We start from the raw sequence: 22,317 nt of genomic DNA on the forward strand, positions 1-22,317 counted from the left end.
CTGGGGCCACATGGGGATTACTGCGATCCCCTCGCATGACACTCAGTTAATGCTGGCAGTACAGCAGAGCCGAGTGTCATGCAAGTCTTCCTGCGACTGAGATCCGATCATGCGAGCGGACCTCAGCTGCTGGGGGCGGGCTGGCTCTGAGGGGGGGGTGGGCCGGCTCTGAGGAGGGGCAGGCCAGCAACCGGAGGGACAGGCTAGCGCTGCGGAGGGGCGGGCCGGCACTGAGGAGGGGAGGGAGGGATTTATCCCCCTCTCTCCTCCGTAGCCGGGTATTGCCATTCTCGCACTACACTCGTTGTACACCAGTGTACCACGAGTACAGTGCGATTTTTCTCTCGCCCCATTGACTTGAATGCGTGCGAGAGACACAATGATCGCATTAGAATCGCAGCATGCTGTGATTGTTTTCTCGGTCCGATTAGGGCTGAGAAAATATTCGCTTATGTGCGCTGACACACAGGATAATATTGGTCCGAGTGAAATGCGATTTCTTTTATCGCACTCCACTCGCACCGTTTTTCTCGCCGTGTGTCTTAGGCCATAAAGATCAGCACTACGGCAATGCATTTTCTTATTTTGTTATTACCTTTGGTGAATGTCTTCCCTTCTAGGCTTACATTTGCCATAAAATCGTTGAATACGGTGACAGTGACATTGTATGTCTCTCCACACTGAAGTCCTCCGATGGTGCAAGTGGTGTTTGTTGTGTTGCAGATATAATTTCTTCCTTCTGATGATATTACACTGGCTGTATAACGCACAGCCCCCGGGGCGGCCACCCACTGCAGCAAAGCCTCATTTGTGTTACAGGGGGAAAATATAGACATATTTTGTGGGGCACAAGGACCTAAGAAGAGAGAACAATTTAGATAATACAATATCAGACCTTATACAATTCATGTGATTTTCACATCTAGCCTGTTGATGGCCTATATAACATGTATCAGCACACTATACAATGTGGAGTATCTTACATGTCTCCAGCACAGCCACGCTGTTTTCTACACTGCTACAGATGTCGTTCTGAGCCATCATGACAACAGTGTATAGTCCACCGCAGGGGACACTTCTGATCCAGCATGACGTGGCCGGGCTGCTACAGTTGTACCGTTCTCCAACTGATCCATTCAATGAGGAAACATAATTTAATGCTCCCCGAGAATTGCTCCAGGAAATCAGGGCTGAATTACTAATGCAGTCCAGGGCTGTGTTCACTTTCATTGGGATACAAGGAGCTGTAGATTGCAAAATAAAGCAAAAAGTGAATAAACTTACAGCGCAACTAAACTTTAAAACATTTTCTGATATGTTATAGATTTCTTTCATTAGTGTTGATGTTAGTCTTAAGACCCCACCAAATGGTCAAGCCTAAACTTAACTGGAAGCGAGCAGAGTGATGTATGGTCAAAAAAAAAACTCTATAGGTCTGTACATCACTCTGCTCATACTTGGGGATAAAGATGAGCATTTCTCCTTCTTGATTTGACTTATCAGTCAGGAGCTGAAGCCCCTGTCAACTACTGATCAATAAGAGAAACAACATATAAAAATGTTTAAAAATGTTATTACTCTTTAAAGGGAAGCTTTCCCGTGGAAGAATGTTATTGGCCTGCAGATATGGGGTTAATCTGCAGGTCAATAGTGTTTGAACTTTGCCTGATGCCCGCACATCAAACCCCGCTGCCTGGAGGAAAAGAACTTTAATCCCCCAGGCAGCATTTCAGTCACCGCTCTGTGTATGGAGAACGGCGGCTAAAGCCACGCCCACTACACTGACTGACAGCCTCTCAGCATTAGACGAGGCTGTCCATCAGTGTGGGGGTGTGGTTACAGCCGCCGCTCTCCATACACAGAGCGGTGACAGAACCTGCGCTGGCACCTGCCTGATGACTAAAACTCAAACGCTGTATGGGGGATTAAAGTTATTTTCCTACCGTCAGCGGGGTTTCAGGTGTGGGCCTGGTAAAGGATTCAAATGCTTTTAGCCTGCAGATTAACCCCATATCTGTAGATTAATAGTGTTTTTTCACATGACAGATTTCCTTTAATATTATAGAACACAAAGAATACCTCCAAAGACCATTTCCAATATTTTGTATTGTTTGGATCTGCCTTAAATGTTTTTAGTGGGGAAAAGTGCTGTAATGCAAGTCAAATAGGCATGGTTCAAGCTAAAGCACAGGCCCATACACATTAGATAGCTGTCGGCTAAACAAACAAAAGGATCCACTGCTGAAACTCAATAGGCGGCATCCCTCTTTTCCACTGATATCATCATTGAACTAAACTCACACATACACAATAGACTGTCAGCTGATCTTACCAATATCAGTGGGTTCAGCTGACATTAGACTAAAGAATGTGATGGCCAAGTTAGGATGGAAGAAGGCTCGGATTTAGGGGGGGCCCAAGGGGCCCGGGCCCTGGGCCACCCACCAATATAGGGATAAATATCTCAAAACATGTAAAATACACGTCTCTTTGCTGTGAACCATTTCGAATGATAAGGAACATTTAACAAAAGAGAAACTATTAAAAGTGTAGGGACCTGGCTACAGTCCTACATCTCAGTGGCTGGCGCAGAGTCATGGCACCTGCATCAGCATCCACTGACCTGGCTAGCCAGACTCCTTAGTACACCTGTACCTAATGCTTAGCTTATGGCATGCGGCAGCCTTCTCTGATCCCAACAGAAGCTTCTAGGCCATTGATGGCGAACGTATGGCACGCATGCCAGACTGTGTATGCAGAGCTTATTCTGTCGGCACGTGCGCTGTCGCCTGATCATGCCACGTTGCACTGCTGGCGCGGTCGTGCCGGCAGTTCAAAGTTGTGTTGAAGTAGAGGAGACATTTCTCCTCGCTCTGACACTCATCCTCTCCTAGGCCGCAGGCCTGTTGCCTAGGAGACGGCGGGAGCGTCAGTAAGCGGCATCGGCATAATGATGACTGGTGGCAGCGCGGGAACTGAGGACCCAACCCAGTGGCGCGCAGTGGTGGAGCGGGTGCTGGAAGGTGAAGTTTGTTTTTTTTAAACTGTGTGTGGCAGCGGCTGTGTCAAGGTGGGCGAGAACATGGCAGTATGGGGGAAAACATGGAAGGATGGGGAAATACATGGCAGCATGGGGTAAACATGCAAGGATGGGGGAAACATGGAAGGATTGGGAAAACATTCAAGGATGGGGGAAAACATGGCAGGATGAGGGAAACACAGCAGCATGGGGGAAAACATGCAAGGATGGATGGGGGACAACATGGCAGGATGTGGGAAAACATGGCAGGGTGGGAAAACATAGCAGCATGGGGGAAAACATGGCAGGATGAGGGAAACACAGCAGCATGGGGGAAAACATGCAAGGATGGATGGGGGACAACATGGCAGGATGTGGGAAAACATGGCAGGGTGGGAAAACATAGCAGCATGGGGGAAAACATGCAAGGATGGATGGGGAAAACATGGCAGAGGATGGGGGAAACATGGCAGGATTGGGGAAACATGGCAGGATGGGGGAAAACATGACAGCATGGGGAAAACATGCAAGGATGGGGGAAACATGACAGCATGGGGGAAATATGCTAGGATATGGGAAACATGCCAGGATGCAGGAAACATGCCAGGATGGGGGTACATTTTCCAGGATAGGGGTACATTTATCAGGATGGGGTAATGTACCAGGATGGTGTACATTTACCAGAAAGGGGGACATTTACCAGGAAGGGGGACATTTACCAGGATGGGGTCATTTACCAGCATGGGGGAACACACCAAAACGTGTGTCTCAATCCATTGGATTATGGCTATACGGAAGTACAACTCAGCCCTTCTGAAAAATACAGAACAGAAACTTTCTTGCCTATCTTTGATCAGTTTATCGCTTCTCTTGACCAACATCTTCAAGCATATAAAGATATATCAAGCAAATCTAGCTTTTTTAGCCATCTGAAAGAACTGTCTTCAGACGAGCTTAAGGCCACAGCAGAGCAACTCGTCAGGTCTTATTCAGATGACTTGTGTCAGTTTGTAACATTTGCCAATTTATTCACAGAAATAAAAATGTGTGCATTTATAATGAATGAAATCCAGGGAATAGAAGCTGTGTAATGCAAGGAGTTTAACTCATATAATGAGGGCACTATAAAGCCACCGGCCCCCGGGATGGAGATATAAAGGGGAGGAAATGTGAGTATAACACACTGAGTGTCTCATTCACAGGAAACAAGTAAAATAAGGAATGAATAGGTGAAAGTTAGAACAAATATGAGTTGTTGATCGGTCATGTCTAAAAGATAAAGCCCCCGGTAGAGATGTCTGTCAGTGGCTTTCTCAGAGAACACAGGAGCACTCAGCCAAATGGAAGTATAGCTGAGATGGCTGTTGGACGAACAATCAACTGAAGCATTGTCAAGATGGGCAGTGAGCCCCATAGGGGTGAATAGGCCCCATGACGAGCGGAAGGGTCAGGGTAGGAAGGGGTTAAGGGATTTGGTTAGGGGGCAGTGTATGGGGCTTTAGGATTGGTGGGAGTGTCGGTGGAGGTGATTGGGGGGAACCAAGGAAGGGGTGGGGTGGTACTAGGGGGTATAAAGGGGGCTGTGCCCTGGTGACCTCCTCTTTGCTGCCCAAGCTGTGTGTCCCACCTGTGCTGCTGCTCGCCGACGGGACAATGGCTGACTTGGCAGCTTTACTGGACATGGTGCGCGGGGCCTCTGAGGTCCTTGGCGTGGATGCGCTGCGGGAGCAGCTGGCGGCGATCTGCGGGGCTGGAGCGGTAATGCCTGCTGCTCCAGCACCCGGGCCGGTGCTGCGCGCTCGGTGGGCGCGACCGCCGGAGCGCTACTCCCCCGGCGTGGGGAGAAGAACAAGATCCAGGAGCCCCCTTGGGGACCCTCCGGGGCAGCGTAGCCCTCCTTACTTACCTCTGGGAGAGGTACCGGCCGCCGGGAGGAATCCTCGCCGGAGATCCCGTGGGCCGGAAGTGGGCGGAGCTTCGGTGGTCTGCACGGCCCCGGACCGGAGCGACGGCAGCCCCCAGTGAAGTGCGGGCTGGGGGTGGTGCCCGGCATCAGGAAACAGAGGCGGAGATTCCCTGCAGACGGCAGGGGAGATGGAGCGGACGGAGCGGCGGTGCAGATCGGGGTGGCAGCATGAGGGGTCCGGAGGCAGGGTCTTGCAGTCCGCAGGGCCCGGCGCTGCGATCAGTGATCACGGTCCCCCCCAGCGAGGATCGGGCTGGGGGGAGTTCCCTACAAGCAGCGGGAGCAGCACGGCCTCCCTGCAGTCGGCAGGGTGGGAGATCCACAGGATCTGCAAGCGTCGTGATGACGACGCAGCAGGCAGGCGTGGGACCTGCAAAGAAGAGTGGCGGCAGGACGCCACGTTGCGTCAAGAGGAGAAGGCCCAGCAGGGGACGCCCGGAGGCGCAGGGTGCGGTGACCGTGGGGGTCGACGGCCGCCAGGTGCAGGCTGTCCCCTCACTGGTCCCCCCTGAGGACCTCAGCGGCGTTTCGGATTCTGGAGAGGAAGAAGGACAGGAGGAGGCGGCAGGACGGATGGATCGGCTGAGGGACGTTCGTGGTACGGCTGCTCCGGATTCGGTTCAGAGGCAGCTTGGTGAGAAGACGACTGATATGTTTAATGTTGCGGGGTCTGGGGGTGGGGGCGTGGGTTCCTCTGCAGGGGGCGGTATGCAGGGCGCAGGTACGGTCAGACAGTCGGTGGTACCGGGGTCGGAATTTTTGGGGTCAGCTGTTAGGGGTGTTGCAGGGGTTGTCGGCGGAGAGGTCGGGACAGAGCGGGCCTGGGTCTCCGGCAGGGGCTTGGGTGGGCCCCCCAGTTGGTGGTCCGCCGGTGGTGCCGGCGCGAGAGGTTGAAGTTCCAGAGGCTGCGTCGGCGGTTGTGGTGGGGCAGGCGGACGGCGTAGCGGCTGCGGTGAGTAAGGACGCAGAAAAAGAGGACGAGGTTGTGCGGTTGGATGATAGGGCACGAAGTGAAGTTTATGTGTGCTTTGAAAGTCCATTAGGGGTGCATTTGAAAAAGGAGGTGAGGGAGAAGATATGGAAAGGGGAGTATGTGGAACTTTTTTCCTTGCTCCCCTTGGAGAAGTTTAACTTGGACAAAGTGAAGCCAAGTGACTCCAAGAAAGAAAAGGAGGATGGGCTGGGGGGAAGAGGAGGTACAGGAGAAGAGGAGGTACAGGCTGATACCGAGAACTTTTACTAACTGGCTACAGGCGTTTGCGATTTTAGCCAGCGTGATTGGGGAAAAGGAGCCGGAGCATTGCTCCGCCCTTTTTGGTTACATGGATTCCATTGGGGAGGCGTATAGAGTGTATGGTGGTTTAGGGTGGCTGAGATATGACGAGCAGTTCTGGAAATGGCAGGCTCTGCGGCCTGGCATCCGGTGGGACCACAAGGATATTTCCCTGTGGATGCGATTGATGACGGCTCCGGCTCAGCCCTTTCGTGGGGGTACCGGGAGCCCGAGTGCGAGTGGCGGGTCCCCGGCTGGCCTGAGAAAAGGTGCCTGTTGGCAATTTAATGAACGGCAATGTAAGTTTGGGGCGTCATGTCGGTTTAAACACGAGTGTTCTGGTTGTGGAGGTTCCCACTCTTTGGCCAGGTGTTTCAAAAAAGGAAAAGGAAAGGCAGGAGAGGGGTCTGGTAAAAGGGAGGACGCCAGTGAGGGTAGAGGTGATGCTTCCCTATTTAAATAGATATCCGGATGTGCGGGTGGCGGAGCTGTTGTTGAAAGGTTTTACGGAGGGTTTTCGGATTCCGTTCGAATCTGAAGCGCCGGTGTTTCGCCCGAGTAACTTGAGATCCGCAAAAGAACATCCGGAGGTGGTGAGGGAAAAGCTGCAAAAGGAAGTGGAGTTGGGGAGGATGGCGGGCCCGTTCAAGGACCCGCCGTTCTCCAACTTAAGGATTTCGCCACTGGGGGTGGTAACCAAGAAGGAGCCAAATACATTTCGGCTCATTCATCATTTATCGTATCCGGCAGGTTTGTCTGTAAATGATGGGATCTCACCTGAGTTGTCAGCAGTCAATTATGTATCGTTTGACAAGGCTTTGGAGCTAGTGCGGGTAGCCGGGCGAGGGGCCCTGATGGCGAAGGCGGACGTGGAAGCAGCTTTTCGTTTACTACCGGTGCACCCAGAGAGTATTCATCTCTTGGGGTGCATGTGGGATGGGGGATACTACGTGGATCGTTACCTGCCCATGGGCTGTTCCATTTCATGCGCTTATTTTGAGGCGTTCAGTTCTTTCGTGGAATGGGTAGTCAGGGACGTGACAGGAGTCCATTCAGTGATTCACTATTTGGATGATTTCCTTTGCGTTGGACCGGCGGGCTCCTCGGTTTGCTCCTTGTTGTTATTTACGTTAGAGCGAACAGCACGGAGTCTGGGTATTCCATTGGCAAAGGAAAAAACGGAAGGGCCGGTGACGGCCCTGTGTTTTTTAGGTATCGAAATTGATACAGTGGCTATGAAATGCAGGTTGCCGGAGGGCAAGCTGCGTGATCTGAAGGCGTCGGTGCGGTCGTTATATCGGTCTAAGAAGGTGAAGTTGCGGGACTTTCAGTCGGTGCTTGGAAAATTGAATTTCGCCTGTCGTATTATTCCGATGGCGCGGATATTTAATAGGAGATTGGCAAGTGCGACCGCGGGGGTGTCTGCTCCGAATCATTTTGTCAGAGTGACAAAGGTGATGAAAGGGGATCTGCTGGTGTGGGATACTTTTCTCGACCAATATAACGGAAAGACGTTGTGGATGAGCAGGGCATTGTCCAATAGCTATTCCAGCTGGAATTGTTTACGGACGCTGCAGGAGCGACGGGTTTTGGAGCGAACTTCCAAACACGTTGGGGCATTGGGAAATGGCCACGGCTGTGGATGGAAACCGGGTTGGTAAAGAATTTGGCGCTGCTTGAACTGTTTCCCATTATAGTGGCAGTGGAGTTGTGGGGCCCGGAATTTGCAGGCAAGAAGGTTTGCATGCATTGTGATAACATGGCGGTGGTGAATTCTATTAATGCACTGTCGGCCAAATCACCTCCGGTAGTGGGGTATTTGAGGCATCTGGTGTTACGTTGCTTGGCTCTAAACATCTGTGTGGTGGCGTGGCATGTTCCCGGGGTTCAAAACGAGGTGGCTGATGCGCTATCTCGATTTCAGTTTCACAGGTTCAGGAGACTGGTGCCAGGAGCAGAGGAGGATGGAGAACCGTGCCCAGAATGGCTGTGGGACCTGGCGTCAGTGTAGCATTTGAAGGAATTAGGAGATCGGTGGCCGAGGCTACTTGGTGCCGTTATCAGACGGTGTGGCATGCATGGGAGGAGTTGGAAAGGTCGGATTTTATGGAGCCCGGGTACACTGGTCGGGTTTTAGGGGTCTTGACGTTGATTAGTGGGGAATTTTCAGCAGGTCGGTCTGTCGCGGTGATAGGTTTCAAGTTGGCGGCGTTGGTTTTCTTGTTTAAAATGCAGGGGGTTCGGGACGCGACAAAGGATTTCTTGGTGCGGCAGGCGATGAGGGGCTTTCGAAAAGGGGTACGGTCACGTGACACGCGTCGGCCTATATCGTTTCCTTTGTTGGTTCGTTTGGTGGGGTGTTTGGGGGAGCTCTGTTCGTCCCCTTATGAACGGGCATTGTTTTCGGTAGCGTTCGTATTGGCGTTTTTTGGTGCCTTTCGCATTGGCGAGTTGGTTAGCCCTGCTAGGCAAGCGATTGGTGGTCTGTTGATGGAGGACGTGATGCTTGGGGTGGATAGAGTGGAATGCCGGCTACGTTTTTCTAAAACGGATCAGATGGGCCGGGGTCGCCTTGTGGTGTTGTTTGAATTGCCAGGGCACCAGTTATGCCCGGTGGTGCAGGTGTCTGAGTTTTTGAAGGTGCGAGGTGGTTATCCCGGTGTTTTCCTTAGGCATGTGGATGGAACTGTGTTATCACGATTTCAGTTCATTGCAGTGCTGAAGACGGCTTTGGCACGGGCGGGGGAAGAGACGAGGGATTACGGATCTCACTCCTTCCGGATTGGGGCAGCAACGGAAGCTGCCCGGTGGGGGTTGAGTGACGATTGGATTCGGCGGATTGGGAGATGGGAATCTTCCAGGTTTCGCCTGTATGTTAGACCACACCTGGTCAGGTGAGGGTTGGTGTGGGGGGGTTAAATGGCTTGAGTTAGGGTCTTGGAGTGTGGTTTTCCTTGTTTGGTCTGTTATTTATGGTTTTATATTTTCATAGGTCCATGCCTCGTTTGGATTCTGGGGCACTCCTTTGTTTATTGGGGAGCGTTGCGGGCGGATGTTCGTCGCGAAGGTCGGCAGCTCGGAATGGCAATGTCGGAAGCCCGTGTGAAATGGCTCGGAGTTCGGGGCATGTCCTGAGGTGGCATATTATAGCCGCATTGATCGTGAACCTGATATTTTAATTCTGCATGTGGAAGGAAATGACCTTGGAGTGAGGGCGGCGAGGGATGTGAAGAGGGATATTAAGATGGACTTGTTGCATTTGTGGAGGGCTTTCCCGGGAATGTAATTGTCTGGTCCGATATTATAGCCCGGACGCGGTGGCGTTTTGCAAGGTCGGTTGATCGGATCAACAGGGCCCGGGTCAAATTGAATCGGGCGATTGGTAGGTTTGTGGTGCGAAATGGGGGTGTGGTGGTGCGACATAGAGAGCTGGAGGAGTCCACTGAGCAGTATCTGAGACGAGATGGGGTCCATCTCACGGACATAGGTTTGGATTTGTGGATGTTGGGTTTGAGGGATGGTTTGGAGCAAGCGATGGGGGTGTGGAGGGCCTGGGCCAAGTAAGGTGTCACTTGGCCGGTCTGTGGCGGGGTGATAGGTCCATTCAGAGAGGTTGGGAGTACCGACAGTCGGTTGTTTGGTATGAAGTCACTCAGGGGGAGTGGCTTCGGATTGGTTTGGAATTTGTGGGCGGAAGTCCTGCAGGTTCTGGGGAGGGGTAATTAACGATGGAACGTTGTTACCCTACACCTCGGGTCGGTTGGTCACGGCCGAGGTGGTCCTCTGGGCCGGTTGGAGGTTACGGCCGGGGGATAGGAAGGATGGTTGGCCTCTCGGACGGATCTATCAGGTGTGTTGGTTATATATATATATATGTACAGGTTATGTGTTAACAATGGGTGGCATGTTGAGCCATGAGTTTTGGGTACATATATATATGATTAAATAAAATCTGTGGCCATTCGAGCAATAAAGTCGTTGTTGTGTTATTATTTTAAGTATAGATTGGGAAGGGGAGTTTTACATTGGAGACCCGTTTATCCCTGATAGATGCATCATGTGTCATGGGGGCCTCATGTCATGTGTCATGGGGGCCTCATGTCATGTGTCATGGGGGCCTTATGTAATGTGTCATGGGGGCCTTATGTAATGTGTCATGGGGGCCTTATGTCATGTGTCATAGGGGCCTTATGTCATGTATCATAGAGGCCTTATGTCATGTGTCATGGGGGCCTTAAGACTATAGTTAGCAGGATCAACAAAACTAAACAGCTAAGCACTATTGTAAAGGCATAACCTTGTCTAAGGAACCTCAGTATCTTCATGTGCCCAGTCAGTAATTAGTGTGTATCATAGAATGTATGGAGGCATCCTGCCCAGTGTCACTGGTTTAGAACAGGCATTCTCATGAAATGGTATAGGTGATGTTGCTTTAGCACACAGGCTTGTACCACAGTATGTTTGTTGATCATATGGCCATTCTACCAATCTTTTAATGCTTCCAACAAAAAGCACACTTCATCTCACACCAGGTCCATGAAGAGCATTTAAGGAATCAATAGCACAAACAGCCCAAGCTGTTCTGAAGAACATAGTACAGTACCCAGTACTACCAAGATGGATCCAATATACTGTCGTGGGTATTAAATGGTCTGAAAACACTATTCTATGCAATACATATGTACATCTTCTACTTACCAGTCTGGGCTTTCACATATTTGCTTATTGGTCCACTACAGCGGATGTTGGCGGCCGACACGGATGCCACAAATTCACTTCCACACGGCAGGTTATAGAAAGTGCAGTGGGCCTGGTCAGATGAACAAGTCATGTTCCCACTCGGTGTTGTTAAAAAGGAGGTGAAGATGTCCGAACGGTTATTCTGCTTCCAGGTAATGTCTAGAGCATTTGTGGCACAGTCCGTCTCTACATGGACGTGATCCGGAGCACAGGGGGCTGCAGAAAGAAATAAGATGGCACCTGCACCTCAGAAATGTTCCAGGAAAAAAATAAAACAGTAAAGGAATATTAAAAGGAAACTTAACATGAATGTTGGAAATATGTAGCATCACAATTTTAATGTGAACATAAGAGAAAAGAAAAAAAAATCAGGCAAAGACTACAAGATAAAAGATGTATAGTGGATCATCTGAGTGTATAATGTATATATCAGGTCCTTCTCCCATACAATGCCTGTGCACTTTTTGTGCACGATACCTGTGATCAGGTCCACTCCCGGGCTGCTTTCACCCTGACACCGGTCATTGTATGCTGTGACGCTGACAGTATATGTGACACCACAGCTCAGGCCGGTGACATTACAGTCAGTTGATGTGGTATCACAGGTGTGAACCTCGCCATCGGATGTGGTCACCAGGGCAGTATAATTAATGGATCCAGGAGCGCTGCCCCATGATACAGAGGCGACGTTTGTCTGGCAGTCAGTAACAGCAGAGACATTCTGAGGCACACAGGGTCCTGGAGGAAAAAAGAAGAATATAAAATTGCCAAAGTTTATGGATATAAACAACACAGCATCTAAGAGAAAAAGACTACAGACAACGGACTGGGAGCAGTAATAATCAAACCATAAATGTTCATAGACATACAGATTATCCTTATAGATCGTGCCTGTCACGTATAGATAAATTCCTTGAGACATAATGCAGTACAATAGGAGTGAAGCGGGACACTGAGAGTGGGACCTTAAACACCTCAACATGCATTTCACCACTGTGGGCTTCGACACTCCGCATTCCTGGCATCTCACTTTCAACTGTATCGCGGTTGCCAATACAGATGAATGCAATGATGAAAGAAAGAGCGCTCCTCTATCCGCTCCCTCCTCCATTATTCTCCCGCTGTGTCTGCGCTCTGACATCTCATACAAAAATTGATGGCAAAGTGCAATTCCACATGACTAAACCTATGCACAATCTATTAGTATCAGAAGATATATACTTGTATATACACTGTGTGCAGAATTATTAGGCAAATCAGTATTTTGATCACATGATACTTTTTATATATGTTGTCCTACTCCAAGCTGTATAGGCTTGAGAGCCAACTACCAATTAAGTAAATTAGGTGATGTGCATCTCTGTAATGAGGAAGGGTGTGGTGTAATGACATCAACACCTTATATAAGGTGTGCTTAATTATTAGGCAACTTCCTTTCCTTTGGCAAAATGGGTCAGAAGAGAGATTTGACGTGCTCTGAAAAGTCCAAAATTGTGAGATGTCTTGCAGAGGGATGCAGCAGTCTTGAAATTGCCAAACCTTTGAAGCGTGATCACCGAACAATCAAGCGTTTCATGGCAAGTAGCCAACATGGTTGCAAGAAGCGTGTTGCGCAAAAAAGGCGCAAAATAACTGCCCATGAATTGAGGAAAATCAAGCATATCAAGATGCCATTTGCCACCAGTTTGGCCATGTTTCAGAGCTGCAACATTACTGGAGTATTGAAAAGCACAAGGTGTGCCATACTCAGGGACATGGCCAAGGTAAGGAAGGCTGAAAAACGACCACCTTTGAACAAGAAACATAAGATAAAAAGTCAAGACTGGGTCAAGAAATATCTTAAGACTGATTTTTCAAAGGTTTTATGGACTGATGAAATGAAAGTGACTCTTGATGGGCCAGATGGATGGGCCAGAGGCTGGATCAGTAAAGGGCAGAGAGCTCCACTCCGTCTCAGACACCAGCAAGGTTGCGGTTGGGTACTGGTATGGGCTGGTATCATCAAAGATGAACTTGTGGGACCTTTTCGGGTTGAGGATGGAGTGAAGCTCAACTCCCAGACCTACTGCCAGTTTCTGGAAGACAACTTCCTCAAGCAGTGGTACAGGAAGAAGTCGGTATCGTTAAAGAAAAACATGATTTTCATGCAGGACAATGCTCCATCACATGCATCCAACTACTCCACAGCGTGGCTGGCCAGTAAAGGTCTAAAAGATGACAAAATAATGACATGGCTCCCTTGTTCAAATGATCTGAACCCCATAGAGAACTTGTGGTTCCTCATAAAATGTGAGCTCTATAGGGAGGGAAAACAGTACACCTCTCGGAACAGTGTCTGGGAGGCTGTGGTGGCTGCTGCACGCAATATTGATTGTAAACAGATCAAGCAACTGACAGAATCTATGGATGGTAGGCTGTAGAGTGTCCTCATAAAAAAAGGTGGCTATATTGGTCACTAATTTTTTTGGGTTTTGTTTTTGCATGTCAGAAATGTTTCCTAAGATAGCCAAATCTAAAAAAAAACCACTCCAATTTCCAAAAATATTAAGCTTTAATATTTCTGAGTCTTTTGGGTTGATTGAGAACATAGTTGTTGATCAATAATAAAAAAAATCCTCTAAAATACAACTTGCCTAATAATTCTGCACACGGTGTATTAATGATTATAGTCATGTGGATCATAAAGGACTGTATTGATGGACAAAATCGTATATAATTAATTGACAAACCAAAGAAACAAAGACACGATCAAGCGTCCAATAAATGAAAATCTTGTAATTTTATTTGAACAGGTAAGTAGGAAAAAAACACCAGTGTAATTGTTAAAAACATGAACTAAAGTGCGAATGCATAATCCTCCAAACAGTTGATTTAATACACAATTGGTATATACACTGTTGGTTCCAAGTGTACTAATAAATATGAAAGCCAATTAATAAAAAAGCTCTCTGCGTGTAAGTGGCAAAAAGGCGTCAAATTGACAGAATTAAATCAAGTGTCTAAATAAACAAGCATCCAAACCACTGTGCTACATGTATCTCCTAGTGGGGCTTAGTAATCAAAAACATCCGGAAGATGGAAACAATACATGTTAATCCCAGCTGCAACATTGGCAGTATACTGTATATACATAACCCCGGGTACAGCCACCTACATCGGAGGGATGTTACAGAGCAACAAAGTTTGATAATTAAAAGGAAAGATACCTGTGATAATATACTGAGGAGGTCAGCCGAGCACAAAGACTGCCCTACGAGCTACGAGCGTTTCGGCTACGCCTTCGTCCAGGGGCAACAATCAGTTGGTAAGCAAGATTATTTATACTGGCGCACTAATCAAAGTGCGGTGACTCATGTGGTGATGTGTGAAGCCCCACAAGAGTTGTGTCGGTGCATTACCTTCAGGGACTCGACGTGGCGTGACGGTCTGGTCACAGGTAGGGAATCTTCTTTTAGGATTTTTGTGACGCCACTCTCGGTATTGCCGTCATTGGGGACTGCCACTGCAGATTAAGGGGTGCCTGGGGCTGATGGTGGGTGCAGTCAGTTGTAGTAGCCTCCCGAGAGTGAGGCAAGCCCCAGGGCCCTGTGTAAGTGTGTGGAACCACAGGTCGCAGAATGACTCAGGCACAGCCCAGACAGTCTTTCAGGGCTTTTACTCACAGTAGATGGCAGGTGAGTAACCCGGGCGTAGCTGGGATGAACCAGGCTGGAACCAGGTATCCTTCAGGCTGGCTGATGAGGGTGACTACCAACTTGCCTTCCTTAGCCCTTTGTGTTTTTGTGGTGACCCCGACTTGAAGTCCCTACGGGGGTCACCTGGGGAAGTTGCTGCTGCCTGTTCTCCCCTCGTTTCAGCCTGTTTGCTTGTAGTCTGGACCAGATCACTCCAGCTGCTTGCCTCCTGTGAACTATGGGCCCTCTCTTTGATACGTGGCTGCGGACTCTGTGGTGTTGTCTTGGAGTTCTGAAGTGCCCCCTCAGGCAGGTTTGGCAGAAGAAAGGTGAATCTATCTCTGCACTTGGACCTGTTACCCTTGCAGGCCTGGTACCTCCCTGGCAGTCCCCTTACTCTGCCACCCCTTTGCGCTCTCCAGCCTTAGGTGGATTTTGGGTGGCACTACCAGGTGACCGATCTCCCCCGTTGGTAGTCACTGCGCGGACGCTGTTAGACTGCAACAGCTCCAGGGTATGCTCCTCACGTCTGCTCTCCCTGAGCTGCACACTAAAGTGGCTCACTCGTGGGTTCTGCACGTCTGCTTTCTCTGAGCTCCACTTCCCAACTCTCTGCTCCAGACTCCTTGTTCCTCCTTCTCTTCTTCTTTCCCCACTGTGCCTGCCTACGCCACCTAGCAACCAGGCTCTCTACCACACCCCTTGAGTGGACATGGAGGCCACACCCCCTCCTGGAAGCTCTCAGGAGTCCTCCCAAAGGTACATGTGTGAGACCGGATTACTATGCGCCTGTGTGTAATCACACCTCGGTCAGCCTTCTGGATTACCTGTATTGTACTGCCCCCAGCATGGGTGCAGTACTCAGTGGTGCCTGACCAGGTCAGGGGTGCCACATTCCCTCTTAGTTATCACCAGCACGTCCTGGGGCTGCAAGACAACATTTTAAAATGCATAAAACAGTAAAACATTGTAAAAACATTATAAAACCACCAGGTACCATACATCACCACCCTCCACCCACAAGTCCGTTAACCCACCCAAAACCCTCTCAGGAGGTAGGTCACCGGTCCTTTTAGCAACTAGGTCTGGGCCATCCGCTTCCCCAGACCTTTCCTCCAATCTTCCTGTCCCGTCGAGCCGCGCCTTCAGCCACTTCTGGCAGGATGTAGAGGCGGCTTTCTTGGTCTGGTGGTTTCAAGGTATACCTGGCCTGGTGGAGCCGCGCCTTCAGCCTCTTCTGGAAGGATGTGGGGTCGGCCTCCACAGTTGGTGCTGACCAGGTACCCTCTTTGTGGTGAAGAGCCAGGCCCCATAAACAGGCATGCTCCCTGGTGGTGGTAGCATTCAAGGTAACTATACACACTGCGAGAGTTTGTGGCTATAGCCAGTTCATAGCCTATAGTCCTTATTTTTCAAAGTACAAAAAGGGGTTTCTCACATTAGTCTATGTGGGCACATTTCTTGAACATTAACGTTGCAAACTTTTCAAACTGCTGTACTTTTCTTTACTTCCTTACATGGATTCCTCCTCACCAGGGCTTTGGCCTGTAGGGCTGTGGCACCTGTCATTCTCCACATTTCTGTCGTCGTCATCAGTAGTTGTGTCATCAATGGGATCTTTGATTTTGTCTTCATTTTCTCTATCTTCATCTTCTGTTTCTGTTTCTTTTTCTCTTTCTTTATGTTGTAGTGTTGAGACAGCAGGGTTACTGTAGGGATTTCTGGGGCATGGTGTAACATCTAGTGCGTACCATCCGCGTTCTCCTTGGTGTTTGGTGAATTCTACCAGGTCTCCCATGTACAGGTTTCTTCCTGGATGTCCTCTAGGCAAGTGTGCTATAATGTCTCTCCTGCTTACAAAGATGCCTTCTTTCAGGCCAGGTGCAACAATGAAGCCGTATCCACTTTTCAAATTGAAGTCTTCCACAACTCCACGACAAAGGGGGCCTCTGACTTGAGATTTAGCTCTCCTTAATGACTGCTTCTCCTCCAAGTCTCTGGCTGTTACTTCATCCTTCCTATCTGGAGACTGCTGTGCAGAGAAAACTTCGATCTGCTGCGGCGCCGTGTCTTGTGGGCTGGGTCCTGCTGGGCTGCCCCCTCACTGCGTGCAGGCTCCCAGGTGATGTACTTACTGGGCATGAAGACAGTCAGCTCTTCTTCAGCAGGGGGTGTCGGGCTCTCTTCATCTAGCGAGAATAAGGCAGCATTTTTGGCTCTGGGACTGGTGCTGCATCCACTGCTGATGGCTCTGGGGTCAGCTTCTCAGCCTTCTGGCCTCCCCTCCCCCTTAGTTCTCCTGAGCACTCCTCTTGCGGCAGCGCTGGGGATGGATTTTTGTCAGCAGGCCAGGGCGGTGGACTCTTTGCCGTGGAGGTTACGGGAGTCTTCCTGTGGGCATGTGGAGGGAGCAGATACCGGTCCACCATCTCCTTTGGGAAATGAGCCTCTAGGTCGGCCTTCAGCCTCCAGTATTCGGGGTCCTTGCCCAGCGTGAGCAGGAGGTCCAATTCCTTGGGCTGGGGAGCGGTGTCTGCTCTGGCCTTACAGGCCGGGGTAGATAGCGGTGCAGCCTTGTCTTGGCGGGCCGAGCTTGGCATGGCTGCGGCCTGGTCTGTGCGGGCCAAGCCTGGCCTGGCAGCGGACTGGATCAGCGTCGCTGTTGCGGTCTCAATCAGGGTCGCAGCCGGAGTCTCAGCGGGCATCGCTGCTGTGGCCGGTTCTTGACGGGCCGGGCAGGGCATCGCTGCGGCGGCCTGGGCTTGGCGGGCTGCAGCCTTGTCTAGGTGGCCCGCGCCCAGCATGGCAGCGGCCTGGTCTTGGCGGGCCGCGCCTGGCGTGGCTGCGGCCTTGTTTGGAGTCGCTCCTGCGGTGTGGATCTGCGTCGCGGCTGCGGCGAGATCTTGGCAGGCCGGGCAGGGAATCGCTGCGGCGGTCTGGGCTTGGTGGGCCGCACCTGGCGTGGCTGCGGCCTGGTTCAGTGTCGCCGTGCCGGGCGTCTCTCCAGGGACCGCGGGCATGGCAGCGGGGGTCGGGGCACTCGAGCGGGCAGGGGCAACACAGGACTCACCCATCGGTAGCATCATCGGGGTCTGAGTCGTCGCCGCCTGGTGTGGCACTTGTCGTGTGGTCCACCTCTCGTAGGCCCGAACCGCTGTAGCCATCTCCAGAAGCTCCATGCGTCCCTCTCTGATCTGCCGTACGATCCTGGCCTCCAGTCGGTCGCAGAACTGGGCAAGCTCCCGATCCCACCAGGCAGCGGAGCCTGGCTCTGGGTCTCTGCGTTCAGATGCCATCTCCTCTGCTTCTTCCTTCAGCTCTCTTTTCAGCAACCGGCCTGCCACTTCCTGTAGCTTTTCTTTTAATAGCAGACTTTTGTTTTCTTGCAGCGCTGCTTCTTCCTGCCGTCTCAGGACAGATCCGCCTCTCGTCCCCTCTTGCAAGGTCAGCACACTGCAGGCGTTCTCTCAGCAGCAGGCTTGTGGCTTCCCTTCCTTCCCGCCGTCTCTGCACACCTCCGCTCTCATCACTTGCGAGGTCAAGACTCTGCAGGGGTTCTCTGGGTAGCCACACCTCTTCGTGGGCGGTAACTTCTTCTAGCGCGGGCTTCTGTTGTTTTTCAGCGCGCTTTTCATGGTGGCAATATGGCGGCGCTTCCAATTTTTCAAGCGGATCGCCCAGGCACATGGTCACCTGTCTTTACAGGTCTAGTCCTTATCCTGTTCGTGACGCCAGATGTGAAGCCCCACAGGTGTTGTGTCGGTGCATTACCTTCAGGGACTCCACGTGGCGGGACGGTCTGGTCACAGGTATGGAATCTTCTTTTAGGATTTTTGTGACGCCACTCTCGGTATTGCCGTCATTGGGGCCCGCCACTACAGATTAAGGGGTGCCTGCGGCTGATGGTGGGTGCAGTCAGTTGTAGTAGCCTCCCGAGAGTGAGGCAAGCCCCAGGGCCCTGTGTAAGTGTGTGGAACCACAGGACGCAGAATGACTCAGGCACAGTCCAGACAGTCTTTCAGGGTTTTTACTCACAGTAGATGGCAGGTGAGTAACCCGGGCGTAGCTGGGATGAACCAGGCTGGAACCAGGTATCCTTCAGGCTGGCTGACGAGGGTGATTACCAACTCGCCTTCCTTAGCCCTTTGTGTTTTTGTGGTGACCCCGACTTGAAGTCCCTACGGGGGTCACCCGGGGAAGTTGCTGCTGCCTGTTCTCCCCTCGTTTCGGCCCGTTTGCTTGTAGCCTGGACCAGATCACTCCGGCTGCTTGCCTCCTGTGAACTATGGGCCCTCTCTTTGATACGTGGCTGCGGACTCTGTGGTGTTGTCTTGGAGGTCTGAAGTGCCCCCTCAGGCAGGTTTGGCAGAAGAAAGGTGAATCTATCTCTGCACTGGGACCTGTTACCCTTGCGGGCCTGGTACCTCACTGGCAGTCCCCTTACTCTGCCACCCCTGTGCTCTCTCTAGCCTTGGGTGGATTTCGGGCGGCACTACCAGGTGACCGATCTCCCCCGTCGGTAGTCACTGCGCGGATGCTGTTAGACTGCAACAGCTCCAGGGTATGCTCCTCACGTCTGCTCTCCCTGAGCTGCACACTAAACTGGCTCACTCGTGGGTTCTGCACGTCTGCTTTCTCTGAGCTCCACTTCCCAACTCTCTGCTCCGGACTCCTTGTTCCTCCTTCTCTTCCTCTTTCCCCACTGTGCTTGCCTACACCACCTAGCAACCAGGCTCTCTACCATACCCCTTGAGTGGACATGGAGGCCACACCCCCTCCTGGAAGCTCTCAGGAGTCCTCCCAAAGGTACATGTGTGAGACCTGATTACTATGCGCCTGTGTAGTCACACCTCGGTCAGCCTTCTGGATTACCTGTATTGTACTGCCCCCAGCATGGGTGCAGTACTCAGTGGTGCCTGACCAGGTCAGGGGCGCCACAGATGCATGCATCAACATAGTAACCTCTGACACCCGCTGGCCGCCGAGTCATGTCTGGGCAGCGCCGATCAAATCACATGATCAGGATGCCGCCAGCCCATAAAGATACAGCAGGCTGGAGGGGCAAATGGCACGCATGCGTGGTGGACACCCGCACATGGATTGTTCAGAGGGACAGCTCTGATGTCTCAGCATAGCAGATACTATGATGTGACTTCTGTGCGCCCGCTATGCAGAGATGCAGAATACACGCTGAGGAGTCCGAAGCAGCTGGGAAAAGAGGAGAGGTGAGTTTTTGGGGTTTTTTTAGTCAGAGAGTACACTGCTGAAGGATTATGGGGGTGCATTATAATTTAGGGAGGACTATGGGGGTGCATTATAATATAGGTAGGACTATGGGGAGTGCATTATAATATATGCAGACTATGGGGGTGCTCTATAATATATAGAGGACTATTTGGTGTGCATTATAATAAATGGAGAACTATGGGAGCTGCATTATAATATATGGAGAACTATGGGAGCTGCATTATAATATATGGAGGACTATGGGCTGTGCATTACACTATTTGTAGGACTATGTGGATGCATTATACTATATGGAGGTCTATGAGGTGTGCATTATAATATATAGACAACTATGGGTTCTGCATATATATACAGTACAGACCAAAAGTTTGGACACACCTTCTCATCTCTAGAACAACTGTTAAGAGGAGGCTTTATGCAGCAGGCCTTCATGGTAAAATAGCTGCTAGGAAACCACTGCTAAGGACAGGCAACAAGCAGAAGAGACTTGTTTGGGCTAAAGAACACAAAGAATGGACATTAGACCAGTTGAAATCTGTGCTTTGGTCTGATGAGTCCAAATTTGAGATCTTTGGATCCAACCACCGTGTCTTTGTAGAAAAGGTGAACGGATGGACTCTACATGCCTGGTTCCCACCGTGAAGCATGGAGGAGGAGGTGTGATGGTGTGGGGGTGCTTTGCTGCTGAAACTGTTGGGGCTTTATTCAAAATTGAAGGCATACTGAACCAGCATGGCTACCACAGCATCTTGCAGCGGCATGCTATTCTATCCGGTTTGCGTTTAGTTGGACCATCATTTATTTTTCAACAGGACAATGACCCCAAACACACCTCCAGGCTGTGTAAGGGCTATTTGACTAAGAAGGAGAGTGATGGGGTGCTACGCTAGATGACCTGGCCTTCACAATCACCAGACCTGAACCCAATCGAGATGGTTTGGGGTGAGCTGGACCGCAGAGTGAAGGCAAAAGGGCCAACAAGTGCTAAGCATCTCTGGCAATTCCTTCAAGACTGTTGGAAAACCATTTCCGGTGACTACCTCTTGAAGCTCATCAAGAGAATGCCAAGAGTGTGCAAAGCAGTAATCAAAGCAAAAGGTGGCTACTTTGAAGAACCTAGAAGCGGAGGGGCGGAGATGAGCGGGACGTAAACATTCCGCCCACCTCCTTCCTTCCGCATTGCTGGCCGGGAGCCGCAGGACGCAGGTAAGATCTGTTCATCGTTCCCGGAGTGTCACACACTGCGATGTGTGCTACCCCGGGTACGATGAACAACCTGACGTTCAATTCATGAGGAATGAATGACGTGCGTGCGATGAACGTTTTACCGTTCAATCGCAATAGTGCGTAGCTGTTACATGCTACAATGTACCTTACGATGCCGGATGTGCGTCACTTACGACGTGACCCCCGCCGACACATCGTAAGATATATTGTAGTGTGTAAAGCGGGCTTAAGACATATTTCAGTTGTTTCACACTTTTTTAAGTATTTCATTCTCACTGAGACAACCAGATTAAGGACTAGTTTTTTGTCCGAAACGCGTCCACCTTACACGTCTTGTGATGCGTTCTTCATCATGATGGAGAATTTTATGTTTTTATGAAGTTTGGAATAAAGAAAAATTGATTTTTAAACCAATCTACTGATCTGGATGCTGGATAATTTTCTACACTATGTGCAGAAGACTGTGTAGGGGGCAATATACAGTGTGAAGAGATGTGGTGGCCATTATACTGTATGTAATCCCATTATACGGCATGGAGGGCTGTGTGGGGATCACACATGGGGATGGGTGGGGGTAACCACACTTTATTGGAGTAATTGAGGGGGGTTCAGTAGGGTCATCATACTGTGCATATGGAGGATATTGTGGAGGAATTTGCTGTGGGGTATCATACAGTGTTTATGAGGCACTTTTATTGGCATCATACTTTCTGGGTGCAATGAAAGTGGAATCTAGGGGCTTCAATATGAGGAAAATTACTTTGTAAGGGATGTAAAATTGGGAGATATGCTGTTAAGTGACCCAGATGAATAATTATTTATTTTTCGGAGTGGGGGGGATTAGAACTTCTGCTATGGGGCCCCATGATTTCTATGTATGCCCTGCTGAACTCCCAATGTTCTTGGCTTTTTCCTCCTTACAGGTCTCACATAACTTGGAGGCCGCAATGGATCTCTGTCGCCTCTTTTTTGGATCTCACTACTTCTGTCCTTCCAGCTATACCTCACATACCTCATACCTCTCTCATCCTGTCCAGATCTTCACTACCTACTCTCTTCTAACAGGAACACAGTCCCCTCTTTCTGCAGGCTACCTCCTCCCCTGTGGCCTAGTCCCAAAGTTAACTGTCTCCTCACAGCACAGTGCACAAAATTATACAACTTATGAAAA

At 50.4% G+C, this 22,317-nt stretch overlaps 1 protein-coding gene across 1 annotated transcript in view; it reads right to left on the reverse strand.

Annotated features, from left to right (window-relative positions):
* Positions 1 to 542: 542 nt before the first annotated feature.
* LOC142250055 (fibronectin type III domain-containing protein 7-like) overlaps positions 543 to 22,317 on the reverse strand; it is a 49,868-nt gene continuing 28,093 nt past the window's right edge. Inside the window, exons 8-11 of the mRNA XM_075322117.1 lie at positions 11,476 to 11,736; positions 10,957 to 11,214; positions 984 to 1,244; positions 543 to 856 (exon numbers count right to left, since the gene is read on the reverse strand). Coding sequence (XP_075178232.1) covers positions 543 to 856; positions 984 to 1,244; positions 10,957 to 11,214; positions 11,476 to 11,736 — 1,094 coding nt within the window. The remainder of the gene's footprint in view (positions 857 to 983; positions 1,245 to 10,956; positions 11,215 to 11,475; positions 11,737 to 22,317) is intronic.

The sequence above is a fragment of the Anomaloglossus baeobatrachus genome, chromosome 8 (assembly GCF_048569485.1).
Source record: "Anomaloglossus baeobatrachus isolate aAnoBae1 chromosome 8, aAnoBae1.hap1, whole genome shotgun sequence".
In the NCBI taxonomy this organism is placed as follows: domain Eukaryota; kingdom Metazoa; phylum Chordata; class Amphibia; order Anura; family Aromobatidae; genus Anomaloglossus; species Anomaloglossus baeobatrachus.